General features: G+C 38.2%; 1 protein-coding gene across 1 annotated transcript in view; it reads right to left on the bottom strand.

Annotated features, from left to right (window-relative positions):
* Arhgap15 (Rho GTPase activating protein 15) overlaps positions 1 to 25,548 on the bottom strand; it is a 597,450-nt gene that overhangs the window by 242,114 nt on the left and 329,788 nt on the right. The window contains exon 9 of the mRNA XM_052725640.1: positions 12,944 to 13,066. Coding sequence (XP_052581600.1) covers positions 12,944 to 13,066 — 123 coding nt within the window. The remainder of the gene's footprint in view (positions 1 to 12,943; positions 13,067 to 25,548) is intronic.

Below are 25,548 nucleotides of genomic sequence, written 5' to 3'. Positions count from 1 at the left end.
AAACACTTTATTCTACCTAATATTAACCCCCAAAATTGAATGACTAGGCATCCCACTGTGAGAGGTCATTTTGTATCTTGCACATTTTCTGGGTCAAGGCTGCTCTTCAGACCCAATGATTAGCCAGGGAATGGGAATTCTGGGATGTGAAGGAGCTATAGAGATGGGATGGACTCCTCAGCTGGAAGTGTCTACTGAACACAGAATGATGGCAGAATGTTTGCCTCCCTTTATGTTTTCCTGTAAGTGTTGATATTAGCAGAAGTACTGTCTGTAAACTTGCTGAAGTCAATGAGAGTTCTAAGAAAGGACAAAGGGTACATGTACTACAGCTATATCCTGGGGCTAGGAATGAATTCTGTTAAGGAAAGAGCTTTAGATACAAAGAAATCGAGCAATTTCTCACCTTGTGAGATTCAAAGCCTCAGAGTGATGCTATGGGTCTTTGAAAACCATCTGCACATGCACATGGGGAAGAGCAAAGAGCAATCTTCTTGCATTCTCTATTGCACACAGGATCAACAGGAGGGATTGAGCATGTGCGGGCACCTGGGAGCTTCTGCAAGCTTAGTTGCTCTAGGCAGAAAAACAGCTAACTCTCAAGGTTGCTGTTTGTCCAGTTATAGCGGTATTCTTTCTTTGGGCAGTGTGTAGATAACACTGTCTAAAGGAGGAAATAAAGGACAGGAGGGCCACATGATAGTCCTCATTCTAGGCAGTGTACTCTAGCAACTCCTATTGGTAACTGGGAAATTGTGTTTCTGCAGGAGAGAGCCATTCACATAGTTCTGTTAGGATTTTATAAGATTCAAGTAAAACTAGGTCACAGCACCTAATGCAAACAGTTCAATGATACCTCTTTCCAGTGTCTTTCCATCAACCTTCTAGTGGGGATGGGTGTGTTGTCTGTGCACATGCAATTGCTCTGTAGTAGAGGTGAAACAGCTGATTTTGCAGAAGGGAGGCACAACTTACTCATCTTTGTGACCCCAGTAATTACATATTGTTTGGTACATGATAAGTCCTTAGTAATTGTTTTAAAGTAAATAAAATGCTAAAAATTTCAACCAATAGAAAAATTGCACAAATAAGCCTTTTGTTCAAGCTTATTTAGCTTAGAGTGGTCCAAAACACCTACAACAAACCATTGTTATAATGAAATCCTCAGCATTTTAGCCCAACCAATCACTGTGTTCTCCAGGCTATCCTAAAGTAGCACAACTCAAATGTCTTGTCCATTTCTTTCTCCAAAGTCCAAATGCTATAACTCAGAGACTCAGCCTAAAGAACAAGGGATAAAGAAAATATTAATCTTCCCAATAGTTTTTGCTTGTAATTTCCCCCAAATTTGTGACCTGAATGCTCCTTAAAGCATTTGATACATTACACTATATTTTTGAACATTCATCTTCCTCACTCACATTTGGGGAGCTTTATGGAGGTTTGTACCCTCTAGTAACACAATGTTTCAATGTATATATGTCAGTAGGCAATCTGAATAACTATCAGAACTAAAGCAGAAAGAAATGCAAGCCCATTCCCTGATTCATCATGAAGCAAGGTACACACAATGTTTAAGATGTTGCCTTAATTAGTGAGTGTCACAATCTACCAGGATCAATCAGTTTTGACAAATTCAGAGTGTGTTCTCTATGATCAGGAGAATGCTATACACCAGCAGGATGAGACTTAGAGGCAGAGCATAAAATTAGTAGTCAGTATTTGTTACAGTAATTGCTCTTTATAAAATGTCAACAATCCTAAGAGGTATTATTTGGAATGTGTGAAGACAGATAATTTCATCACCTTGCCCAAATTTACAAAACATGTAAGCAATAAAGATAAAACTAGACTTCAAATCTATTTTAAAACTCAGTATCTTGATGGTTCAAAATACACTGTTTTCCTCAATAAAAACAAAACTAAACAAAACAGCAACAATAAAATAGGATTGTCCTCTGACTAGAATAGCGAGAATCTTGGCTAACCTGTACTTCGCCATTACCTAGCACCACATCAGTTCCCCCACTCAAGGAGAGAAATCAATGTCCAAATATGTAATTATTTCAAGTATGCCTAATATCGCAAAGCTAAGTATAGCTTTTATGATTATCACTTTCTTTCAAGAAAGAGATGAATTTTTTTTAGATGTCTTTTGAGTCTTGGTCTCAAGTCTGGTTATCATGGGGATGGTAGGCTTATGTATTTTCCAGTAGAGGCTATTTATGACCTTTAGAGGATACACTTGACTAACTAGTAAGAATTCTTAATTTGAGGTCCTAGATGAGTGCCAAAGGTCAACGTCTGCACATGAACCTGAAGGTCAATGGTCATGTCTACAGCAGCTTTTCGGAGATTCACATCTGGGCCACCTGGAAGTAACCTCAGACAAGGCTTCATCTAGGCTTTTGATAAAGTTCACACTGTAGTTACTGATTGTGGGTATAGAGAGATGTCTTTGGCTATAACATGGAAAGTCTTTCCACTAAGACTTTACCTTGAAGTGCTTATTTCCATCCATAGAATTATCCAGGCAATGTATCTTGTATCCCAAATCATTCTCCACTGAATTGTTTTGTCTTGAACCAAGTCTGTGTGTTCTATATTCACCACCACTCACTTGTGTTATTTCACCCTCTTCTGGGGCAAAGGCATATTTCCTCCTGCAGTATCCTGGTCTGTAAGCAGGTTTTTATTTTTCAGCTCTTACACTGAATAGTCATGTTGGTAATACTTTCTACATGTCACTGTGGCATCTTGAGTTGAGTTCCACCAACCTTATTTACATGCCTACCCATTTATGCTTCTATGTTTAACAGTATATTGCCACGCAGTATGTTTTTTTCCAGATTACTTACTGAACCTACAAGCATCTCAGTGTGTATCCCTGACTGGGTTAGAATTCAATACATTAGCCAGGCTAGCCTCAAATGCAGAGATAAGCCCATCTCTGTCTCCCAAGTGCTGTGCTGAGGTTAAAGGTATATGCCACCATACCAAGTCTAGAAGTCTGTTTGATGAAGGGTTTAACTTGCTTGTTTTTCTAATATGTTTTTTACTTTATCAACTGATAATTATGTGAACAGATTCATAACCAAAACAGGTTCTGTTCTTTTGGCATGCTATTTGTCTTTAGAACAACACTAAATGAGGTCCTATCAGACCCTTTACATAATATTGAATAGTGCATACCAATTAATTATAAGAAAAAAATTGGAGCATGTTTAAAGCCTTAGTGCATTTGAAATGGGGAGGTACACAGTGTCCTGCCCTTCACAAGAACATGTATGAGGGAGTTCAAGGGTAATGGCTTTTCTGACATTTAGCTTATTTGGAACCTCAAGATATTAAGATATCCTCTGGACATTATTTTCAGACCATCTACCTTTTTATATCTGAGCCTCTAGTCATGTGATAGATTTCTTTATTGTGAGGTTAACTAAGGCCAGGTCTTTTCCCACTCTATCTTTTCTTTTTCTCCTATGAATTTGAGTTGTAAGTTCAAAGGGACATGTTAGAAGTGATATATTCTAGTTAACGGTTTTCACATGTGTTTAACTTGGATGACATCTCCTCTAAAATTTTCCTCCTGTCTAATATGGTTAGATAAGAAAATCATTAAAGTATTGGAGCTCAACAACCATTGAAAGAAATTGGAATTCGTCTTTTGCTCTTCTTTTGAGGGCATCATGTCCTATGGAAACACCAGTCTTGGTGGTAGGTTCTTAGGTGACTATCTGCACAAAGCATCTACCATAACAAAAGCACAATCCAACAGTTGTGTGTATCTTAGAAAGGTGTCAAGCTAGGCAATTTAATGATTTTGTCCAGCTGTAGAGATTATAATTTGGGCAAAATTCAAGAAGTAAACAGTATCCAAGATTATACTTCTGAACAAAGTTTAAGAATTAAATACATAACAGATTTTCTTACACATATCAACCAAAACATTCATGATTTATTTTGTTTCCTGAATTAGGACATCATTTATGTTTGGTTTTCTTGCATGTCTGAGCTAACATACAATTTTCTACTAAAATTATTACCCAATGTATTTGAAACTCTTGTTTAAAACTAGGCAAATAATTGCTGTAAGATTGGGAATATGCTAATGGGTACAGTGATTTAGATTTTTATCTCAAAATAGTAAAGTGAGATTGGTATATATTATTCAGCTTTATACTTTCTCAGTAGATTCAAATGCTTTCTTGGTTAGCTCTATGAAACGTGTGTAACATTTTTAATGGAATATCAAAGGTAGGATAGCAGAGATATTTGAATATAGAGCATAGTTAAGGCAGAGAATTGTATAGAAAAGGCCTGGATTCTTGGAAAAATATGTTATAGAAGGCATGTATTATAAACAGATATTTCTTATAAACTTTAAATACTTCTGAATTCTTTTCTTTACTGGGTCTTTTCCCCAGCTACTATTAAATTGTAAAAACACATTTAATAGAACTTGCTTTGTGTAAGGTGTAGCTAATTTTAGGAGGAAGGAAAAGTTTCCCTATTCCTCTTCTACATTCTTCTCTTTTTCTTGTTTGAGAAGAAAGATATTTAAAACATGTTTTTAAATAATGAAAACAATAATAACATTTCCCAGGGAAATAAGGAAGTGAGGATGAGGTTTTGTTTAACTTATCTGAGATAAGGCACTTAGGGCCTCTGGCTTTTATGAGTTAAAGAAAGAGATATACAAGACACTCCAACCCTTCTATTATGACAGTTTATGCTTCCTATACAGGTTATTTAACTCAAATGTCTGGGAAATAGACACAATTACCACCTTATGGAATCCTACTTAGGTTAAACGTTCCCTATAGATTAGAAACCTACTGTACAAAATATAACTCATTTTATGAAGAATTATTTCTTCTTTAAGCTCCTGAGAATTTTTGCACAATTTAAAATTTAGACAAAGATTGCTTGAAAGTAACTATAGTAGAAAAAGAAAGAAAAAAACATTTCCCACAGTATTGGAGTCTCTTCCTGAGAGTTCATATGTCCTATGCCCATGTACATTTTAATCATGCACTCTTTCAGCTGTTATCAATTTAAAACCAATGAAACTCCCACACTGAGTCCATTTGAGCAGTCAATTTTAATATCTCCAGGCATCTGTAGTTATTCTGAATGGGCTGCAAAAGCAGAGCTAACAAGTTAAGCTCTACCCATAAGTCGGCACAGGCTGGTAAAGCATACATCAAGCACAGACAGTTAGTCAATACTCCAGTGTGAAAAACCAGCTAGCCACTTTAAGGAGAGCAATATATTCATAATATGCTCAGCAGTCTGCTTTGCATTTCTTTCTTGATGGCTAAGAGTTCAGCTCTGTCATCAACAGGCTGGCTTTCAAGCACCCTAAGAAGTACATTTAAGGGAAAGCTGGTTACTTTTGGGATCTGTATGTAAAGTTTTTCAAAATGGGAATAAAGGAGGAGGGAATGTGCCTTTTTTGACTAAAAATCTAGAAAGTGTCTCAAATGGTCGCTTTTTTTTTTTTAAATAAGAAAATAACCATATGTTCTGGATCTTTGAGCACGACCTCTACTTCAAATATTATGTCACTGTCAGGCCATGTGTCTCAATGTTGTGTTTGGAAAACATGGCTGCCAGAAATACCTCGTTCCCTCCCAGGAGTGACTGCAAGGCAGGATCTGCCTCCTGCAGACAGAAGATGACATTGAAGGAGGAGTATTCCAACAAGATCAAGGCAGTCACCACTTCCATCAAACCATTCCTAACTTTTGGGCGATGGAGCCCTGGGGGAGGGAGTGCAGGGTGTTTATGACATTTAGCCGCTTTCCCAGAACTCTTTTATGTACTTTTATCTTCAAAAAGAAAGAACATATTAAAAAGACATAGCTGAGGAGGAGCAATACTACATAAAGTTTATGTTTTCCGATCTGTTGCCCCAGAAAATGCTTTGATAGTACATACTTGGAGCAACACAGATCATTTCAAAGAATATCTGAGAGATATACCTCTCCACATTGCAGTTTGGCTGGCATGGAGAGACAGATAATTGTGATTAATCAAATTCTGATCAAACATATTGACTTCCTGCTACAGACAAAAGTAAAAATGCAGGAAAAGAGCATTTGCAATTGGGACATTTTTTTTTCTAATGAATGAATTTAATAGGGGCTGGCTGACGTATTTTCTTTTAAGGCTGGTTCACACCATGTTGGCCAGGCTGGCTTTGAGCACCTGGGCTGAAATGAGCCTCTTATAACAGCCTCCAGAGCATCAGGGACCCAGAGCAAGCACCATTACACTTGTCTTGAGGATGGTTAATTTTAAATCATTAATAAGGTAGAGCAATAAAACAGAAGAAAGTTACTTTATTTAGAAAAATAGTGATGCAATTTCTTTATTTTTGTTTTGGAAATTTATGGGGTATTGTTGATTTATTCTAGATACAGTGATTTACTATAGATACGAGTTTGGGGTGTTTCTAAGCCAAACTGTCAGTGATGGTAAAGGATACTGAGAACACTCCCTTAATCTTAGGATATGTCAAGATGAAATGTTGACATCGATACTTCCTTGCTTGTAGCAGTCTAGCACATCTGCTGCACATTGTCCCTGATGAGATACTTGCTGTGAGAGCTCTGGTGTGGGTGATTTTTTAGAGACACACTCAACATACACATGCTATAGATTCTTAAATCTTACTTATATCATGCATAAGGACAGGGTAGACCCCAATTCTCAGATATGTGGTGAATTCATCTGCCTGGCTGCATATAAAACATTTATTTCTATATTTGTTCCTTCCCTAGATCAGGATAAAATTATGCTTCAATCTCCTGGAATTAGCAACTTAAAAAAATGAAATCAGCAACTAACACTTTGTATGGGGAGTAGAATTATAAAAACTATAGGGGAAAAACTCAGTATTTAGAACTGGCTTTGGATCTTGTTCACAGGTCCACAGAGGCCATGGGAAGGTGGGAAGGGGGTTCTGAGTGCTGACAAAGGCCTTATGTCTTTTCAGAGAGGAAAGATTTAGATATGATGAGAGGCCCAAAAATATTCATGAACTACTTGCGCATCAGCCTTTTGACACCTGAAAGAAACAGCCTATCAGCCTGACTTTTGGTCATCTACAATGAGTCAAGAATATGCTTTGGAGTGTGTTATCCACTTTGGGTTGTGCAATGATGGGCTGTTTTGATCATAAACATATATACACAGATGTACACCCATACACATTTTGAGTTAGCGTAATAGTGTATGCTTAAAGCATGGCATACATTCACAGGATGAAGACAAGCACAACACTATCTACTACTGCTTCCTTTTTTGGTCCTCATCTTCAACTTCTTTTATTTTTAAATTTTATTTATTTTTATTTTATGTGTATGGGTGCTTTGCTTACATGCATGTCTGTGCACCACAAGTGTGCAGTTCCTTCAGAGACCAAAAGGTGTCAGATCACCTGGAGCTGCAGTGACGCCAGGTGGGTGCTGAGGATTGGACTTGTGTCTTCCAAAAGAACACCCAGTGGTCTTAACTACTGAGACATCTTTTCAGCCTCTCTACTTCTTACTTCACAGAAACCTGACAGTCTTCCAGATGGAAGAATCAAATACAATATTCCTAATTGGTCCTAGAATTCTACTAGCCCTAAAGAGTATATGTCTAAATTCTATATATAATAACAGTGTGTTCTGTCAGGGAATGGTGCTTGGAAATCATTGACTAAAAGCCAAATACCACTTTTCTCTAACATTTTCAGTTCATTTTTTTTGGTCAAACCCAAGCTCATGGATCTGGAGGGAAGAATATGTATATATACATATATGTTATATTCTGAAATAATATTACATTCTACTAATATCTGTAAGAAAAGTCTCTTCCCATAAGAAAATAAATAAATCCTTGAACCACAAGCAAACCAATTTGTTAAACTGGTTCATTGTTTTTCTCTTACCTAACTAGGTATTTCCTTTTCTGGATCTCATTTTCTTTCATTGTCCCAAAGTTGATATGTTTTTAATATCCCATAAGACCTGATCATTTCCTCCCTGGTTAACAGGCTGTTAAAAGACATAGGCTACCCAGGTGCATGATATCCAGAATTTCTTCATTTCTCATGGTAACCCAAATTTTATTATTGAACAAAAGCTAGCTACGTGGTACTCTATTACCAATACATTTACTCCTAAGAGCCTTTAAATAACAGAAATTGCCCAGAACCTATTAACGCAAAGGAACCAGGAAGCTTGTAGGCCAAGATAAAGAAGCTTAAGGTTGGCTATTAATTTTGGCTAATATTAAATCATGACATAGCTCACATATAAGGATCACAGTTCAATTATAAGCCATAAAGAAGTTTGAAGAAAAGAAGATTTATAAGATATTTTTAAGCACATTAGTGCATATTGTGGAAGCTGTGAGAGTGCTTCATGCCCAAGTAATGATGGACCCACGCCCTAGTGTATAAATCCAAATACAATTATTCTCAGCCTCATAGTGAGAGGTGGCAAAGTTGAACATGTCTCTACTGAAAGCTGCCTTGTACTGACGCTCAGATAGATTTTTTCTGCAATTAACAGTGTGATAATAAGGTTATTCTGTCATCTAGAAGTTCTACAAAATTATTTTAAAATACTTTTCTTTAACTTAATTGTTTTAGTATTCACAACCACACCTGGGAAACATAGGACTGACTTGTATTTGCAGTATGAATGGTGAATATTTATTTCTCAATAACTGATATATTTTACAAAAGTACTGCGACTTTTCAAAGACATTTTCTTCTTTGACAGCAATTTGAAACAATTAGTTGTGCTTGTGTGGGTAATTACTTAAATGTCCCTGCAGTCAACTGACATGATGCAAGCGAATATAACTGGGAACGAAAGTAGCACATGTCAACTTACAAATAAAGACTACACACTAAAGAGAATTAGAAAGACAAGCCCAAGTTCTCAGCTCACTCTTCTTGAAACCGGTGTGCTCAGTGCCCTTGCCTTCCTAACGGATTTGCCAGACATTTGAGCAAAATAATTGATTTGATAGAAATACCATGAAATAAGTAAACAGAAGGACTCAAATGAAATGAATGACTCCAAGAATGAAAGATAATATTTTAAAATTTAAAACAACAAAATCCCAAAGCAACAAAATATTCTAATTTATGTCTTGATATAAGAGAATGAGATATGCAAAAAGAACAGAGAAAGAATTATTGCCAAACATATAAAGAATAAGACCAAGAATTCTTTCAGACTAGGAGAAAAAGTAAGACTGGAAAAGCAATTCATTCTTGTGATCTAACAGTGAGACAAGAACTCAGAGAGGAACAAGACACACGTGGGAGGAATGTGTCAACACCCAAACAAAGAGAAGAGCATTTCAGAGTTGAAAGGAATCATTATCCTCGGGATTAAGTGCTAAGCAGAATAAATTAGACAAGTGTTGTCAACTATATACATTATCTTGTTTATAAAACTTAAACACAAAATACTGAATGATTTTAATTTAAGAGACAAAAAAGTAACTATTACTATATAAAGGTGAACAATTATAAAAGTGGAGCATTTAATTTTATCTTGTAGAAGCAGTGGAATTTTATATCCAACTGAACTACTGGTACAGTATATGGGCATTAGCTGGGAGATGAACTTAGTAATAAAGTGCTTTTGTAGCATGAACATGGCTCTGGGTTTGATCCCAAGGAACACACACTTGCACACACACACACACACACACACACACACACACACACACACACCAAACAAACAAACAAATACAAATCCTTGCCCCAGTTGGGTTGGTGGAAATCTGAGGTCTTCTTTCAAAACAAACATACAATCAAACAAACCCTCCAAATGGTAGCTATATTGAAGTTGTTTTCAAAATGAGTTAATGATTCCTGTTTCATATAATAACAAAGGGACTAGAATAAGAAGGAGTAATCATGAGGTTTGCAGGAGAACAAATACAACCCAGAACACTTAGAGCAAAACCAGAAGGTAATGAGATAGCATTCCAAGCTGAGAATGCGTTATGAATTTAGAAGATATCCAAAGGAGAAAAGCAAGGGCGGTAGAGTAGAACAGAGACAGACGAGAAAGCAGTTGATGGAGCAAAAGCAAAGAAAAAAGAGAAGAACTGTTGTGAGTGGGAGCTGCACAGAAAAGTCACAATTTTAAAAAAATCAGATTGATTTTAACTGGTGAAACATAACCTTGAGAAACAAGGACATTATCCCTTGTGGGACCCATCAGCCATGGCATTGTTCAAGAACTTTGAGAATGATAAAGCAAGATACTACAACATTAAAGATGCAAAGGATACGGACAGACTAGTCAACACTGAAGATGTGAAAGATATTAGCAAACTAGTCTGCACCCACACAACCATCACACAGATATGGAGCTCACCTCCAGAAGTTCTGTGAATAGAAACCAGTGTGACATTCCCTTAAGAGCAAAGTGGGAGTGGAGCTAGAAATATTGTCTAACACCACACATTCTGAGATTCCTCTGTTATCTTTAAGTCTTCAAGTAGATTCATGTACTAATGATTAAACATAGAAGCAATATTTGGTATTAATTTCATTTGGGTTCCATAGTAAGATGAACAAAACAATTTTCTAAGCACACAGTTCTATTATTTTTTATATCAGGAAGCACTAACTACACAGCTCTATTATTTTTTATATCAGGAAACATTGGTTGTTCCTAAATAAAGCAACAAAAGCCCAAACACCAAATAATTGTTACCTTTTCTAAAAGCTCTAAAGCCAAATGATTCCTATGCATGAACATCCAATGCCATTACTTGAAAGATTACAACAGAGAAACTTGGATGAAACTAAAGAGCTATTCAATTCCATAAATGAGTTGCAGTTATTTGCAACCACACCTACTACCCTAACATGCACCTCTTTGCTCACACTCTACATATTAAACTGATTCAAGTTGTGTGTCCAGTGCACAGCTCATTAATAAACTCACTGGAAAGGGCTCCTTCCTCCCTTAGGCAATGCAAATCCATTTGGGCAGTTTCAGAGGTTATCTGTGGCTTGCCATTATATTTGGTATCACTGTATTTTTCTCAATAGCTATATTTTAAAAAAATTACAAAATTCCTCCACATCAAGTGGCTTTCCAGATCCAGATTTTAGCCTGTGCAGTCACATCCTGCCAGGTCTCCATGGTTCAAAAGCATAGGTTTTGCATAAGGGGCTTGTGACTGTGTGTGCTTTGTGGACATCACACCGAGCGCCAGAGTTTACAAGGCACTGGCTTCTGTCCTCACGGTGGTGTTCAGTGAGGATTGGTTAAAGTCAGAGCTCAGTCTCCTCTACCTTTGGAAACAAGTACATAAGAGAGCAAACTCTGAAAAGTGGTCAGGGCCCTGACAAATCAACTCTGGGTCTGGAGAGTCGAAACGGAAGAAGGACAGCTCACCCAACTATGGCTATGGGTCTGATCTCCACATCTAGAAGGTCACTTTAAAGAATGCGACACAAACACTCCTTAAAAATGCATCATAGATTCATTTATAGAGAACATTAGCACTCTTTCTAAATATTCTTCCCCCTGAGAGAGTTTACTTTTTTTTTTTTTTTTTTTTTTTTGCCCTGCTGGGTGAAATTAGCAGTTTAATTATTCATCTTTTATTTTACGTAATTTTTCTTAACTGATTAAAATTTTGATTTTACCTTCTCTCCTAACTCTGTCTTAACTATGAAAATTGTGCTGAAGTGCTGTATTTGACTCGCCAGATACTTTTAAAAATTGGTTTAATGCCATTTATCCAGCTGAAAAAAAAATCTCAGTGAAAGCCTTGAGAAAAGTTCATAGATAAAATTGAAACAAGCCAGGAAGTGACTACATTTGCATAACTTGATCTGTATTTGGAAAAAAAGATGCCACTGAAGACAACAATGGAAGCTTATCAAATCAGAATTACACATAGATTTTCCATAGCTCTGCTAATGAATACTGACTCATCGGTGAGCGATGATGAGACCTCAATGGGGCTCCAGATAGGAAAGCAGGCATACATCAGTTAGAGCAATTGTATTTGCATTGGCTCGTAGGCTGCAAATTCAGACCATTCTAGAGGGCGCTGGTGAGGCGAGTTTGCTCACCTGATTGGAACCAGATCCTACCATTGAATGGAGAAGCTGTCCATTTTACTGCAGTCACACAAAAAAATTAAGCTTTAGGTGAAGTTGGCATTGTGTGAGTTGCTAATGAATTTTCTGTGTCTCTTAAGTAGACAGATAACTTACACCTGAGTCTTTCTAAAATTGGATTAACTATAGGATAGACTCAAAGGTAGAACTGACTGAAGGTTACTCAATGAAGTTGACTTGGCAGTGTGCTGGCTGTCCTCCCCAGCTGTGTGTAATGATTCCCATTTAACACATGGGGAAGCTGAGGTTCAGGAAATTCCCTTCTACACTGTCAACAGGATTAACTGGTAGATACAAAGCCTGAATTCTGATTATCGTAATACTTGGAACTGTCTTTCCAATTCATTGCTTCCACAGTTTAGGATTTTTTTTTCTCTACCTGAGACATATTTTCAGAGGTATCTCCTTCATGTTGAACTGTCATCCTCTGGCTTTCTTCCTACCATTCTCTAAAACTCTGGTTGTCAGTGACTAGATCCCGTTATTTAAATCAGGACATATTTGACAGTGAAAAGGGCTACTGATATTAAGTATGCTGGAAGGACAGATATAAACAGTACAGGCCCATGGGAACATGCTGTCATTCTCATGGGCCATCTCCCAGGACATCACTTCTCTGCTCCTGGTGCAGAGGCTGGGTCCTCCGAGGCCAACTCTGGGTATTTCTTTTCTCTATAATCTCACACCACCAACTTTATTTACTCAAGGGTCATTTTTCTGGACAACTGTATTTTCTTCTGTTACAGAACAACCCACGAAAACTACACTGTCCCATACCTTTAATGATTCCCTTTTCTTGCAAAGTTTTTAAAGAAGGTCTTCGGGAGATGAACTTCTTCAGTCTGCTTTTCACACGGTTTTTGTCACTTGTATCAGAAGCACTGTGATGCAGCCGGAACACTAGGGATTAAAAATAAAGTCAGATTTTTAAAAATTTTTTTTCTACAGTTTTGCTTATGATTATTACTTTGTGTAAAAACAAGTGTGAGAGAAATTACAGAATGACCACCTGGATGGCAACCAGGGCCCTTCTGTCTAGGTAGGCCAGAGGAATAAAATTTGTCCACACAAAAGCATTGTGCTAGCGTTACCCAATGTGCCAAGAGAAAAGGGCTAGCTACAATTCATTTCTATTTCCACATCCTTATGTTTAACATAGAAACCTTCCTCTAGAGGATTCCGCTTCCTTGTATCTAAATTACAGCCGGAGAAAAGGAACCTAAATTGGAGGACTGCTTTAGCTCTGTTAATTTCAATTAATGTTGATTACATGCTCTATCTACATAAGGTGTTGTTTTGAAAGTTTTGCATGCCGAAATGATTTTGTTACTCTTCTTTTTTATATTAACTCATGTGATTTCTTTTCCTGGGATGCAGCCAATTCTTATTCAAATTCATAAAATTTGCTTCAGAATTTTCCACATTCCTCTAATTTCTCTGCCCTCAGATCTTAGTTCTATTCTCAGTCAAGTGTGTGTCAGACTCAGTCCCAAACAAAAGCCTCTGATCGTTACACTCCATATTGAGGGCTGTGAATTCAATGACAAATGTAACCCATAAGCTCTGGGCTTCCGTTGAGCCTACAGTCCAGCCGTATTCACAGGCTGTTATTATTAATTACTGGTGGCAATTTGATATGTCTGTGAGATAAGATATATTCTAGCTCTGTCTCCACTATTTTAACCCAATTATCGACAAAAATGTGTAGTCTGTTTTTAAAATCTGCCTTGTTCAGAGGGTGAGAAATCCTGTAATCAGTCATGGAAGGGTATATCTGCATCCTCCGGAAGGATGAAGCTTGGACCCCAGGCAGGAGAAAACTTCAGTTGGCCAGGCAAGAATGAAGCATCCAGCTGAGAAGGCAGAAGGAGGTGAAGATTCTGCCTACCTGGTAGTTGGACAGAATGATGAGTTTTGTTTTTTAAATTAAATTTAAAAAATTGGTTGAGACCTGAGATAAGGTGCTATATAGAACTGAGACCAATGCTTGTCATAGAAAAAGATCATAATATACCTAATTTTACCTGAAATAAACAGTTTTCAATTATCTGTGTTTTAGGCTAGGTGATTTTTGTTGTAGCTATAAGGGACTTTTTACATAATCTCTGTAGGTTGCCAACAGTACCTCTTCATCAGGGGTGGCAATCAAAAATACCTCTAGACATATCCAAATGTACCTTGGAGTGAGGCAAAATTGTCCTTGCTTGAGGATTATTGCCTAAACTAATTGGGACATTAATATGGCACACTTAAACTCTCCTTTCTTGGTGGTAAAATGTTCATCAGCACATGGAGAGAACAGCTTACATTCCAGCCTAGCCATTGCAGTGAACCTCAGTGGTATATGAATAAGAGTAGTTAATGCCATAGTTAATACTACAATACTGGGGAGAATGGTGGAGTAATACTATAGCATTAACTATTATAAATATTTAACTATATATATTAAAACATACTGTAATCAAAGGTTCCAGGTCTGAGTTCCTGTGAACACTTAATGTCCTTCAAAACCACATGTCTTGGGGAGATTTCATTCTCAAGTCTACCTTGGTAATTGTATGGAACAACTGAATTAAAATTTTCCATGTTACCTAAGATGCTGGTTTCCAATTCTTTTCTCACCTCAAAACCCTTGCAATTCCCATGACAGGGTGTCAAAAACTGTAGGACCAGGCAATGTATTTTGTCTGCTATTACAGAGCTCATAAATATGATGTGACTAGAAAGTGCTTTGCAAATTTACACACACACACACACACACACACACACACACACACACACACACACACAAACACACACTACAAATGTTACATTATGAAAATAATTATGTAGTGAGTTATATCTTTTTGGAACCCCCTAGATATTCCAGAGATAGTATTCTTAATTATGTATATATATATATGTATATTATATTGTTTTCCATACCACCATCTGGCTCCACATGTGAGAAGTGTCTGTAAGGTGTACTGGATTGTAAGAGATTGGAAATAGGTTTCTAAATGTTTTATCTCCTTTCGTTCTTACACATCCTAACAGCATCATGGGTAGGATTACACAGTTTTTAACAGAGGCAAACTCTCCAAAGGTGCCTATAATGATGATGTTCCTGAGTGTCAGCTTGCATTTCCTGAAGTCATAAATAATCATCCTTAGACGAATCAGATCGCAAGGCCTTTGCCATCCTTGCTTTGGTCATTTTGTTCTAAGGGGAGTTATGAAGACATTAAAGTCAGTAGAAGACTGTAATATATAGCATACCTTTTATTAACCAAATAACTTGAAAGAAAGTGCTATAAATACAAAATAAAAATGTAAGAAACGCCTGGCTATGAAGACAGGTCCATCTCAGGGCCCTGCAAACGGCAGTAAAAGCCTTTGAATATTGTGGTTTACAAATCTGATTTTAACAGCCAAACTTATAAAACAGTTTATGCTTTTCTGTTGTCAAGGGAGAAGAACTTGCCAAATTGTTCATTTTAAGTAAATACAACATAAGCAATTAAGGAAAGCAAAGTTTAAACACATGCCTGTGATAATCAGGACAGCTCGCTTCTGATCTCACTACTGATCCCACAGAACAGTCTTCCTTTCATTTTCCCACAGCACCCAATGACCCCACACATACTTTTAGAAACTTGTAATCACACAGTGCAAATAAAAGGACACTTTACTGGAAAATACACAGTGTGGTACAATAATCCATCATTTATGAAAAATAGAATTCAGCCTTTTCTTTTTCCTCAGAGATTTAACTACTTTTTGAGGGTGAAACTTCCTGCAGTTTGAAGATTTATGTTAAGCCAATGAGCAGTTTTTTTCCATTCCCATTTAAACATTTTATTTGAAAATGAAAAGAGCTGAAGGAGATATGGTTTGAATTCTAAAGCAGTTAATCTGATTTACAGAGGAGAACAGGAATTTCTCTTAATTCTGTATATTGTCACCTCCATGTAAGTTAGCTTGGCTGCACATGCTTTCTGGGGTCTCTGGAAATAAAGTACATTTCCTTTATGTTTTCCTCTTACTTCTCCACTGATAGTGATATTTTCTTTGAGGCTCAATAGAATATTTTTCAAAGACCAAGAATCTTAAAAACAAAACAAAACAAAACAGTATGCAGTTTAAGTCTCAGCACACAGAGGCGAGCAGCCCTACCTTTAAATACGATTCTTAACCAGTTGAGAGATTTAATTCCTGCTAAGGCAGATAGGTGCTGGGGTCTTGGGCTTTGGAAGGTGTTAGGATAGTGGGCTTTCTCAGAGGATCTTTAGTTAATAGCGTTTTGTGTGACTGTAAACATTAGCTCAACACACATCTTATACCCAGACCAGCCACTGGGGAGTTGCCTGGTACCTCTCCCGCACTTCTTTCCCACAGTAGTAATGGAGTGAAGGGCCACACAGTCTGGATAATGGTCATCTACTACCATTCTATTAAGGGTATGGGAACCACAAAAGAAAACCCCAAATCTTCCAGAATCTAACAGTTTGGATAATATAATCCAGGATCGTGTATCTGCCAGAACTTTGCTTGCTTGGGACTTATTTTGAAATATTTCCTTTTCCTGCCAAACTGCTGTTCTCGCACTATTCCCATGTCACAATTACATGTTTTCATTGTTATTTTTTTATATTTGGAAATTCTAGGAGAGTTAAGGCTTTAGAAATGTCACTAAAAGGGAGAGGAGTTGCTATCCCTCAGAAATACAGCATTGAGCACCTTTCAGGACTACTTCCTTTCATTTTACTAATTAAATTCTGTGTGAATCAACCTCAGGTGTGGCTCGAGAGTCCTCTTAACAGCCAGGAGTCAGTCCCCAGCACTTCAGTTTCCAACCAGAAGGACATCAGAGCATCGCTGGCAGGGATGGCCAATGCAATCAGTTTAGCGCCCCATGGTGTCCACAGCAGGAGATCCAGAAAGAAATGTCAAAAATAAGGTTAAGCCAGGTCCTTTATCCTCAGATGTTCTGAGGTACTTCCCAAACCATCCCAATGGCTGTCCTGACAAGTGTGCTGTCGTCTCAACTCAGGTTTTCCAACACAACTTTCTTGTATTTGGGATTATTCTGTATCGATACTTTGTTAGCAGTACGTTACTCAAAATTGATGGAAAAGAAAAAGGAGTTCACCAAGTTTCTTTTTGGCATTTGTATGCTTCTTCCCAAGGCATACACATTTGGGCTAATGATGGGACTGGAACTGACATGCTTTCCAGCATGTCCCTCTCCTGCAGGCGGTTTTAGACACACAGGCTTTAGATGCTACTCCCTATACTAGAGGGGAGAAAAGAGGAAGGTTTAGGCTTAATATACTGTTGGTCATTTAACATCTCCTTTTTCCACATGTTCGATATAAATAGAAGCCATAATTTCGGCCCCAATATAGGGTCTGAGAAACTAAGTTATTGAAACTTTAAGTGACTCACTCAAAGTACAAATCATGATTAAATCTGGAAATAATTAGAAGAGTTAATGCAGGGAATTTTAACAACAGTACTTTGTTTTAACCGCTTAATTCCCACTTAGACATTGTAAAAATACAAAACAGACGATTTGATTCATAATGGAAGGGTATGCATACATCATATATTCAGTGGTCCATATTTATGCTCTGTACCCTTTTATGGAGAAGTGAGAATTCATACAGTGAAATTGTTTACTTTTTGAATAAATTTTCTAGCTAAATAGTCAAGTCTGAACCCATTTTTATAATCTCAGTGTTATTAAAGAGATGTGGGCTACTATAATTCAACCATATGTAAATTCCATGGGTACTTTTCCCAGTAATATGTGTATACATGTCTTCTAATGAGTTCATCGTCTGCAAATTACTCATTGCTGCAATATGCAACCTTTCTTCCACGACAGATTTATCAAGTTTCTTTTTATGATCTAGAGTTAAAAAAGATCTTTGCACCGCTATTTGAATTTATACTTTGTTTCCAGAAAAACAAAAGGGAAGAGGAGAAAATAGACCTTAATAGCTTCCATCTACTGGATATGTAGAGAAACACAATGTGGTTGTTCCCTAAAATAGGATCATCAACAGGATAAGCTATGGGTTCAGCTCATTAAAACATTCTTCTATCGACTAGATATTTTATCTTGGCTCCTCATGATTTGACACAGTGCCAGTAAACTGTTCTGAGAGCCACTCACAACTTTGATAAATTTGTTAATAAAGTAAGTGGCTCCTGAGCTAAAGCAGTAGCTGATTTTAAAATTTCAGTTATGAGAGAGAGAGAGAGGTAGCATGGGTCATCAATCCAGACAAAAGGTACCGTGCAGTAGAAACCTGTTTTCTATGAGCAAAAGTGGTATATTAAAAGCAGGAATGGGTACTGCCATGATAGAAAACAGGCACAGCCAAATTAAACAAAAAGAGCCTGACAGAGAATGTGAACATCAGTCTCCAAAGAAAGAACACTCTAGACCATGGAGTTTTAAGCATGGTAATTAACAGCATAGCAGATTTCTAGAAAATTCCCATTTAGACTTTTTGTGAAAAATTAAGCAGTGTTGCAGAATAAAATAAAATTTGTGTTGGAAGTTTTTTATTATTTCAAGGCCAATCTGGCCCAAACCCTAGGATCCACATTGCTAGATTGAGGGGTGGCATTTAAACTCTCTCTCAGTGTTCACATTCACAATGAGAGCTACCAGAACATACTGTGAGTGTCTATTAGGTTCCACACTCCTGAAAATGGGCAGATATGCATTTTAACAGGTATGGAGTAGGGTGACAGGACTGTGTAGCTTTCCTGTAACTATCAGAATTCATAGCCTTTCAAATGTTACAACATATCTTTAGAAAAGAATATGCTATTCTGTATCTACAGATTTTCAAGCATGAAAATTGAGCCAGAACAGAAACCCACATACCACCACATCATCTCCTCCACCACCACCACCACCACCACCACCACCACCACCACCACCACCACCACCATCACCTCCACCATCACCATGCTCACATATGAAGAGTATGGAGTGAGACATGTCTTAAAAATCAAAATAATCATTAGTTAGAATAAACACTTAAAGTTTACGATGTATTTGAATTATAAAAAAAATTTACGGGGCTGATGAATGGACTCTGTGGGTAAGAGCCTTGCCAGCAATCATTAGGATCTGAGTTTGAATGTCCAGCACCATATGTAAAGCTGGACCTGGTAGCACATGTCTATAACTCTAGCCCTGGGTGCCAGTGGAGGTAGGTGAATTCTTGAAGCTCACTCATCACCTAGTCTAAGCCAACTGCTGAGCATTAGGTTGAGTGACAGACTTCACCTTAATATATAAAAATATAAGATAGAGAATGACCTCTAACTACACATATGTGAATATATATATGTATATATATACATATTAATTACCAAAGGCACACCCAAAAGAAAATAAAAGAAAAATGTATAACATATGCATATAAGCATACATATAGATTAGAAATAGAAATGATATGAATGTAGATGTAAATACAGGTAATAGGTATAGGTGGAACACCTGTAAGTGTTACAATGTAGATGTATATAGAGATATAGATGTAGATACAGGTATAGATGTAGATTTAGGTCTAGATATAGATGTAAAGATGGATATAGATATAGATAAATTACTGAGTTATCTAAAACAGTTTTAGTTCCAATTTTGGTTAGTCATTCTGGTTATCCTAATATATTTATTCCTAATAATGACCAATGTTTTTGGAGTGCTTGTTATATGCAAAGGAACTTTCTAAGCAATGCGTGTCTTATTTAATCACTATAACCTTTCAATGTGGTAGGTTCTATCCTGACAATTGCCCATTCTTCATGTTGAGAATCTAAAGTTCTGAGATCATGTAATAGGTGGGCAAGAGAACCAGAATGCAGAGTTGCTTGAGTCATAAACCAATGTCCTGCCTTTCCATTTTCCAGCATGTTATTCAATGTCTAATGACAATAAAAAATATCACTGTCTGCCTTGCCTTTCTTCAGTACTTCTAATATAACATTTTAAATCCTCTGCTTCACAGGAACTGCAGACACTAGAGCTTGGTGATGTGTATTATTGTAGGCCTGAGAGGGAAGAGGACTGCCTTGGGTGAGATGAGTAAATCAAGGGACAGCAAAGGAGCTGACGGATGAACCATCTTGGAACTGCCAGTCTTAACCACTGAAGAGGGCATCTGGTGGTGTAATCACTCTGACAGTGGAAGCTGTGTGCTGCAGCAAGGCTGCACACTCACAGGGGAATCACTTAACTGTTCTTCAAGTGGCTGTACGAAGCAAGACAAGACTGAGTATCAAAGGAGAGCTATAGATAAAGATTTGGACTCCCTTAAAACAAAAGTAGCTAGCAATCTATCCCAATATCTCAGCTCTGTTGGAGATGTCATACGTGGCTTTCCCAGTGCTGACATACTGACATACCTAGCCACAGCAACCTTTGTAAGTTCTCCACTCTAACTCTTGCCAGGACATCTCATTTTCCTCTGTGCCCAACCACAGAGGTCAGTGACTTATATCATTCATGGTTGCTTTGCAGGATGAGTATTTGATTTCAGTAACTGTATTTAGTGGGAAAGCACATAAGAACTATTGATGTAATTTCCTCCCAACTTTTTATGTTCTTCCTTAAAACAACAAGTGGTGCCCCTTTCTCTTTCTTGTTCTTTCACTCTGTTATGAATACTACAATATTTCAACTTGTCATTTAACACGGCATCTTATTTAAACTATGCAAGGGGTTTTTATTTAATTTTTTTGTGTGTATCTTTTAAATGAGGCTAACAATATCCATACCAAAGACTGCTGTGCAAGAAAAATGCCCTGATATAGGCAAAGCACACAGCAGAATGACAAGTGTATGCTAAGCATTCAGTCTATCCTAGCAATTGTTGTTACGCTTAAGGTTGTGGGAGCTGTCCTATACAGTTATGACTGTACCCATAATCAGCAATAAGCAGAACAGGTATAAAACTCTCACTTCTCATCTTGCAGCACAACATTTAGCATTTTCAACCTTTACTGAGCATTTACTATCTATCTGCTCTCATTAGAGCTTACTCTTGGCTGCTGCATACTTAAGCACACATTTATTTATATATAGATGCACATGTATGCATATGTACACCAGTGTTTGTATGTATACATTTAAATGAACTGTTCTTCACCTCTCAATTAAAGAAAAATCTTGAATATAATTCCCAGAGTTACCTGTGATTAATATCTGCCAGGTAGACTGCATTTCAAGATGGAGCATGTGTTAAAACGATTGGGTTTTGAGACGCTATCTGTTAAAGACTTTCTGAACTGTGACAGTGGATATTGACAGTGCTTGTCAGACTAAACCACTATTGATTGGCTCACATCATGTGTATAGCAAAACCAATTTCTTTCAAGTGCTTCTTTCTAACCAAAATACATTATTGCAGCCTTCCTCTCTGTTTATCATAACACCCAAGCTCATAGTATGTAGCACATCCAGCAAAAGGGTTTCCCGACGCGAGAGGCAGCAGACACAGCAGAGACAAGTGAAGGCACTTAGGAATCCAAAGACTCACACACTGCAAGTTGCTATTCGTTTTGAAAATATTGATTCCTTGCCGTCTTTGTTTTCATTTTACAGTCCTCGTGAATAGGGAACAATCCCCGGCTAACAGTGCTTTGCTGTTATTTACTGCCCTGTGGCACTCATGGTTTCTCCTACTGAAAGAAACTATTCCAAGCATTGTGTATATGTTAAAGTTGTGGGAAAGAAAGTGTTTATGCTTGGGTCAGTGCTCCCATGCTGATAAACACACATAACCCTAAACATTCAAGAGTGTGCTCGTAGAGTGTGAGCGTGCGTGCGTGCGCGCGCGCGCGCGCGCGCACACACACACACACACACACACACACACACACACACACACACAGAGGAATATGTCTTTTCCCAAACTTTAGGATATTTCCTTTGCTGAGTGACTTAGGCCAACGTTGGGCATGTGGTACATATTGTGCAGTTCTGCTGTGAATTTGAATTGCGTTGTGTCTCTCCCCACCAGGGGAGAGAACACTTCTTGTGGAAACAATACTGTTCTGTAGCAAAAAGCAGTTCTCACAATACTCCTGTGAGCGGGAAGAATTTCATCTTTTTTTTTTTTTTAACTAGAGAATAGAAGCATTAAACAAAATTCGGCAAATGACCTATCCATAAGCAGGGTCTGATGACACCGTGTCTTCCTGAAGTATACAAGGGGCGACCCTAACCCAAAGACCTTTTAGCCCCGGTTTTACCGGTTAAGCAATGCCTGGCCAGCCATTCCTAAGTTCCTGGGGTAATTCTCGGATTATTACCGACATTGCGATCCCTGTCTGACTTACTCTGATGATGGAAACAGCGTAGACTTCCACTAAGCCTGCAAACGCTTTACTTTGCATTGCTGCAGCAGCGTTCTCGGCTTAAATGTACCTAGAAATTATAAGAAAGCACACAGCCACCCTAGAAGACCAACACATTCCAATCTAAAACGCATCCTCTTTCAAAGCCCCTTCTTGAAAGCCACAGAGGTTCCGGCTCAGCTGCATATTCTGGATGGGCTGAGATAAGGATTCTTTATGTCTTGCCTGCAGCTCCAGACCATGATGTAGGGCAGTGGCCGCTCTGCCCTGCCTCCTTCACCCTTCTTGGTGGCCTTCTCACCCCCACATTCCCCAGTGCTGAGACCGGCGCCTGGCCTGGGCTTGCACTCTTGGCTGGATCTGCAGGCCTTGCTCTGGCCTGTGCAATGGCTGTGAGCGTGGCACCCTCCCTTGTCTGCTTGGGGATATCAGGGATCTGAAAATGTCAGGCCAGACACAGTCTTTCAGAAAATAGTGTTTCGGGGACAGAACCCTCTATTATTCGAAGAATTATTTTGACATAAGCTTCAAGCTATTTGCTCCAAAATGTGCGTGCAAAGCACTGCTGCCCACCCCCACAGGAAGTGTATTGAAAATGCGAAGGGTGCGCCGAGCATATCTGAGGACACAGTGTGTAGTCTACGGCTAAGTGATCAGGGATAGCGGCGTGGTTTGTCCTCACAAATGCTGACAGACAGCTGCAGTTTGCAGCTGGCAGGGAGCTTATGCTCGCTAAACAAAGATCTAGCTGGAGCCCGGTGAATACTTGGCTGTAGTGCAGTGATCATAATTCATAACATACATTTCTAAAGGAGAATTCAAACCCTAAGAAAAAGCTCAGAAAGACTCCTGTCATTTTGTCGCTTGCTGTGGTCCGGATGTAGGTTGCTTGCTGGCTATTTTGAAGCCCCTCAGGGTCCTGTACAGAGACCCGAGTTACCGGGCCTGTCATAAGCCAAACTGTTTCCTGCTTTTTTACCACTCTTTCAGATTCCCCAAACCAAAGCATTATCCCAAATAGTCTACTATTCCAAAATGAGTCAATTGTAAATAAAATTTCCAAACTCTTTATCTTTTCCTCCCTCCTTCCATCCATCCCTCTTTCCTTGTCTTTTCTTCCTTCCTTCCTTCCTTCCTTCCTTCCTTCCTTCCTTCCTTCCTTCCTTCCTTTCTTCTCTCTCTCTCTCTCCCTCCCTCCCTCCCTCCCTTCCTTCATTTTTTTCTTTCTTTCATTTTTGAAAACATTAGAAGCCCCTATTGTTTGGCACAGTTCAGGTTAGCATCTCAGAAATATGAAATGTTAAATCTGGGGAAAAAAAAACAAACGACAACTTGAGAGAACAAAGTCTAAGTGTCCCCAGTTTTTGAGATGAGGAAAGACACTCAATTGTGAAGTCACTAGCCCAAGGCAACATAGGAAGAAGCAGAGCAGAGCTGGAATCCAAGCCTCTTAAACATCATTTTGGGTTTCTTTGTCAGCGCCTCTTTCTGCTTCTTTAATCCCAGATTGACTTTATTAGAAAAATTGTTCTTAAATCCAGAAGAATGTTCTAGGGAGCTTTTTCTGCTGCTTGAGGCGCCCACTGCTGGCCCAGCGCTTCCAGTGTCTAGGATTTTTGTCCAAATGCAATAATTCTCATCAATTGTTTTATTCTATGTCTTCCCAATTGGAGAGTTTTGAATATAATATGGAAATATATTTAAATTTATATGCATAATTATGCATAATAATATGAAAAATACATGCCCAAAGGGGGAAATTACAGTAGCCTTCCTTTGACATGCAACAATGCTAAGTGTTTGGCTGTGATTCTTCTCTCCAACTTTTGCTAACCTGAAATCTGCAATAGATTATTCTTATTATTTGGGGTTTTCAGCCTTCCCTTTCCCTGGGGGCTAGAGAGCTGTGTTGCCGAATGCCAGGACACCCTCCAGATGCAGATGTCACTGAGAAGTGCTGTGCTGGATATCCTTTCCATGTGTTTCTGACTAAGCTGGGAGGGAATAGAGAGGATTGAGCTACGGATGGGAAAATGTGCTGTGCCAAGTTCCAACCCCTCTGAAATTCCAGCTTTTGGACTTGAACAGGCTGAGATCTTGGTCTGCTGCAAGCTTGTTCATTCTTGACACAATGAAACTTATGGTCTTGAGGAAAAAAAAAAAACCCAAAAAACCAAAAAACTGACTTTGGGTTTTAAGGGCTCCACAAGCTTCTTGAGACATTAAGAACCTCTTACATAAAATAGCAGTGATGGGTTAAGACTGGAGGAATTGAAAATGTACAGATTGAATGACCTTTAAAATACACATAGGTTTAAAACTGAAAGAAAAATGCACTTAGCAAGAACGTATTTTGACTTATTTCTAAAATATGGATGGAAACATTAAGCAAATTCAAAATGAGGCTGAACCACATTCTCATTTCGACTTAAAGATCGACTTTAAATAACATAGCAGATGTAGTCATCAGTGCTGATTCCAAACATGGATATTATGAATGATGAGAAAGACTGGGTGAGACTTTGGCAATAATAAGAACTATTGTTATTGTTAGCCCTTAATACTTTAAACTCTCAAAATAGAAGCAGAAGTGCAAGTGATGTTTTCTGACTACTTCCCCAGTTTGTGAATAGTAAGAATCATCCACCAGGAAATATCCCCCCAAATAACCAACAGAAAACAAGGTTAGCTGTTTGCACTCTGTGGCACAGATGAAAAAATAAAAAGCCACCTGTGTGAAAAGTCGTCCCATCGACACAAACAGGTGCTGGCTCACACAACAGCTCCAAGGAAAGCAGAGGGGACAGGGTCAGGGATTGTGGGTGGCCCTTGCAAAGGAAAATTAAAGTTCATTGCTGTATTGTGAGGAAATAGTCAACTGAGGATTGTTCTAGGTCACCTGGCCATTTGGCAGAAATATTTCTTTTGCCAGCTTTTGTGGCTATGTAAAATAAACTGCTGTTGGAATATTGCAGTTGAGGCAGAAGGTGGAGGGCGTTTTCTCATGAGGCAGTTTA

This window comes from Peromyscus californicus, unplaced genomic scaffold, assembly GCF_007827085.1.
Source record: "Peromyscus californicus insignis strain IS unplaced genomic scaffold, ASM782708v3 Scaffold_7__1_contigs__length_154581171, whole genome shotgun sequence".
Taxonomy (NCBI): Eukaryota; Metazoa; Chordata; class Mammalia; order Rodentia; family Cricetidae; genus Peromyscus; species Peromyscus californicus.
The sequence above is the reverse complement of the archived record's forward strand: the minus strand, read 5'-3'. Positions and strand labels throughout refer to the sequence as shown.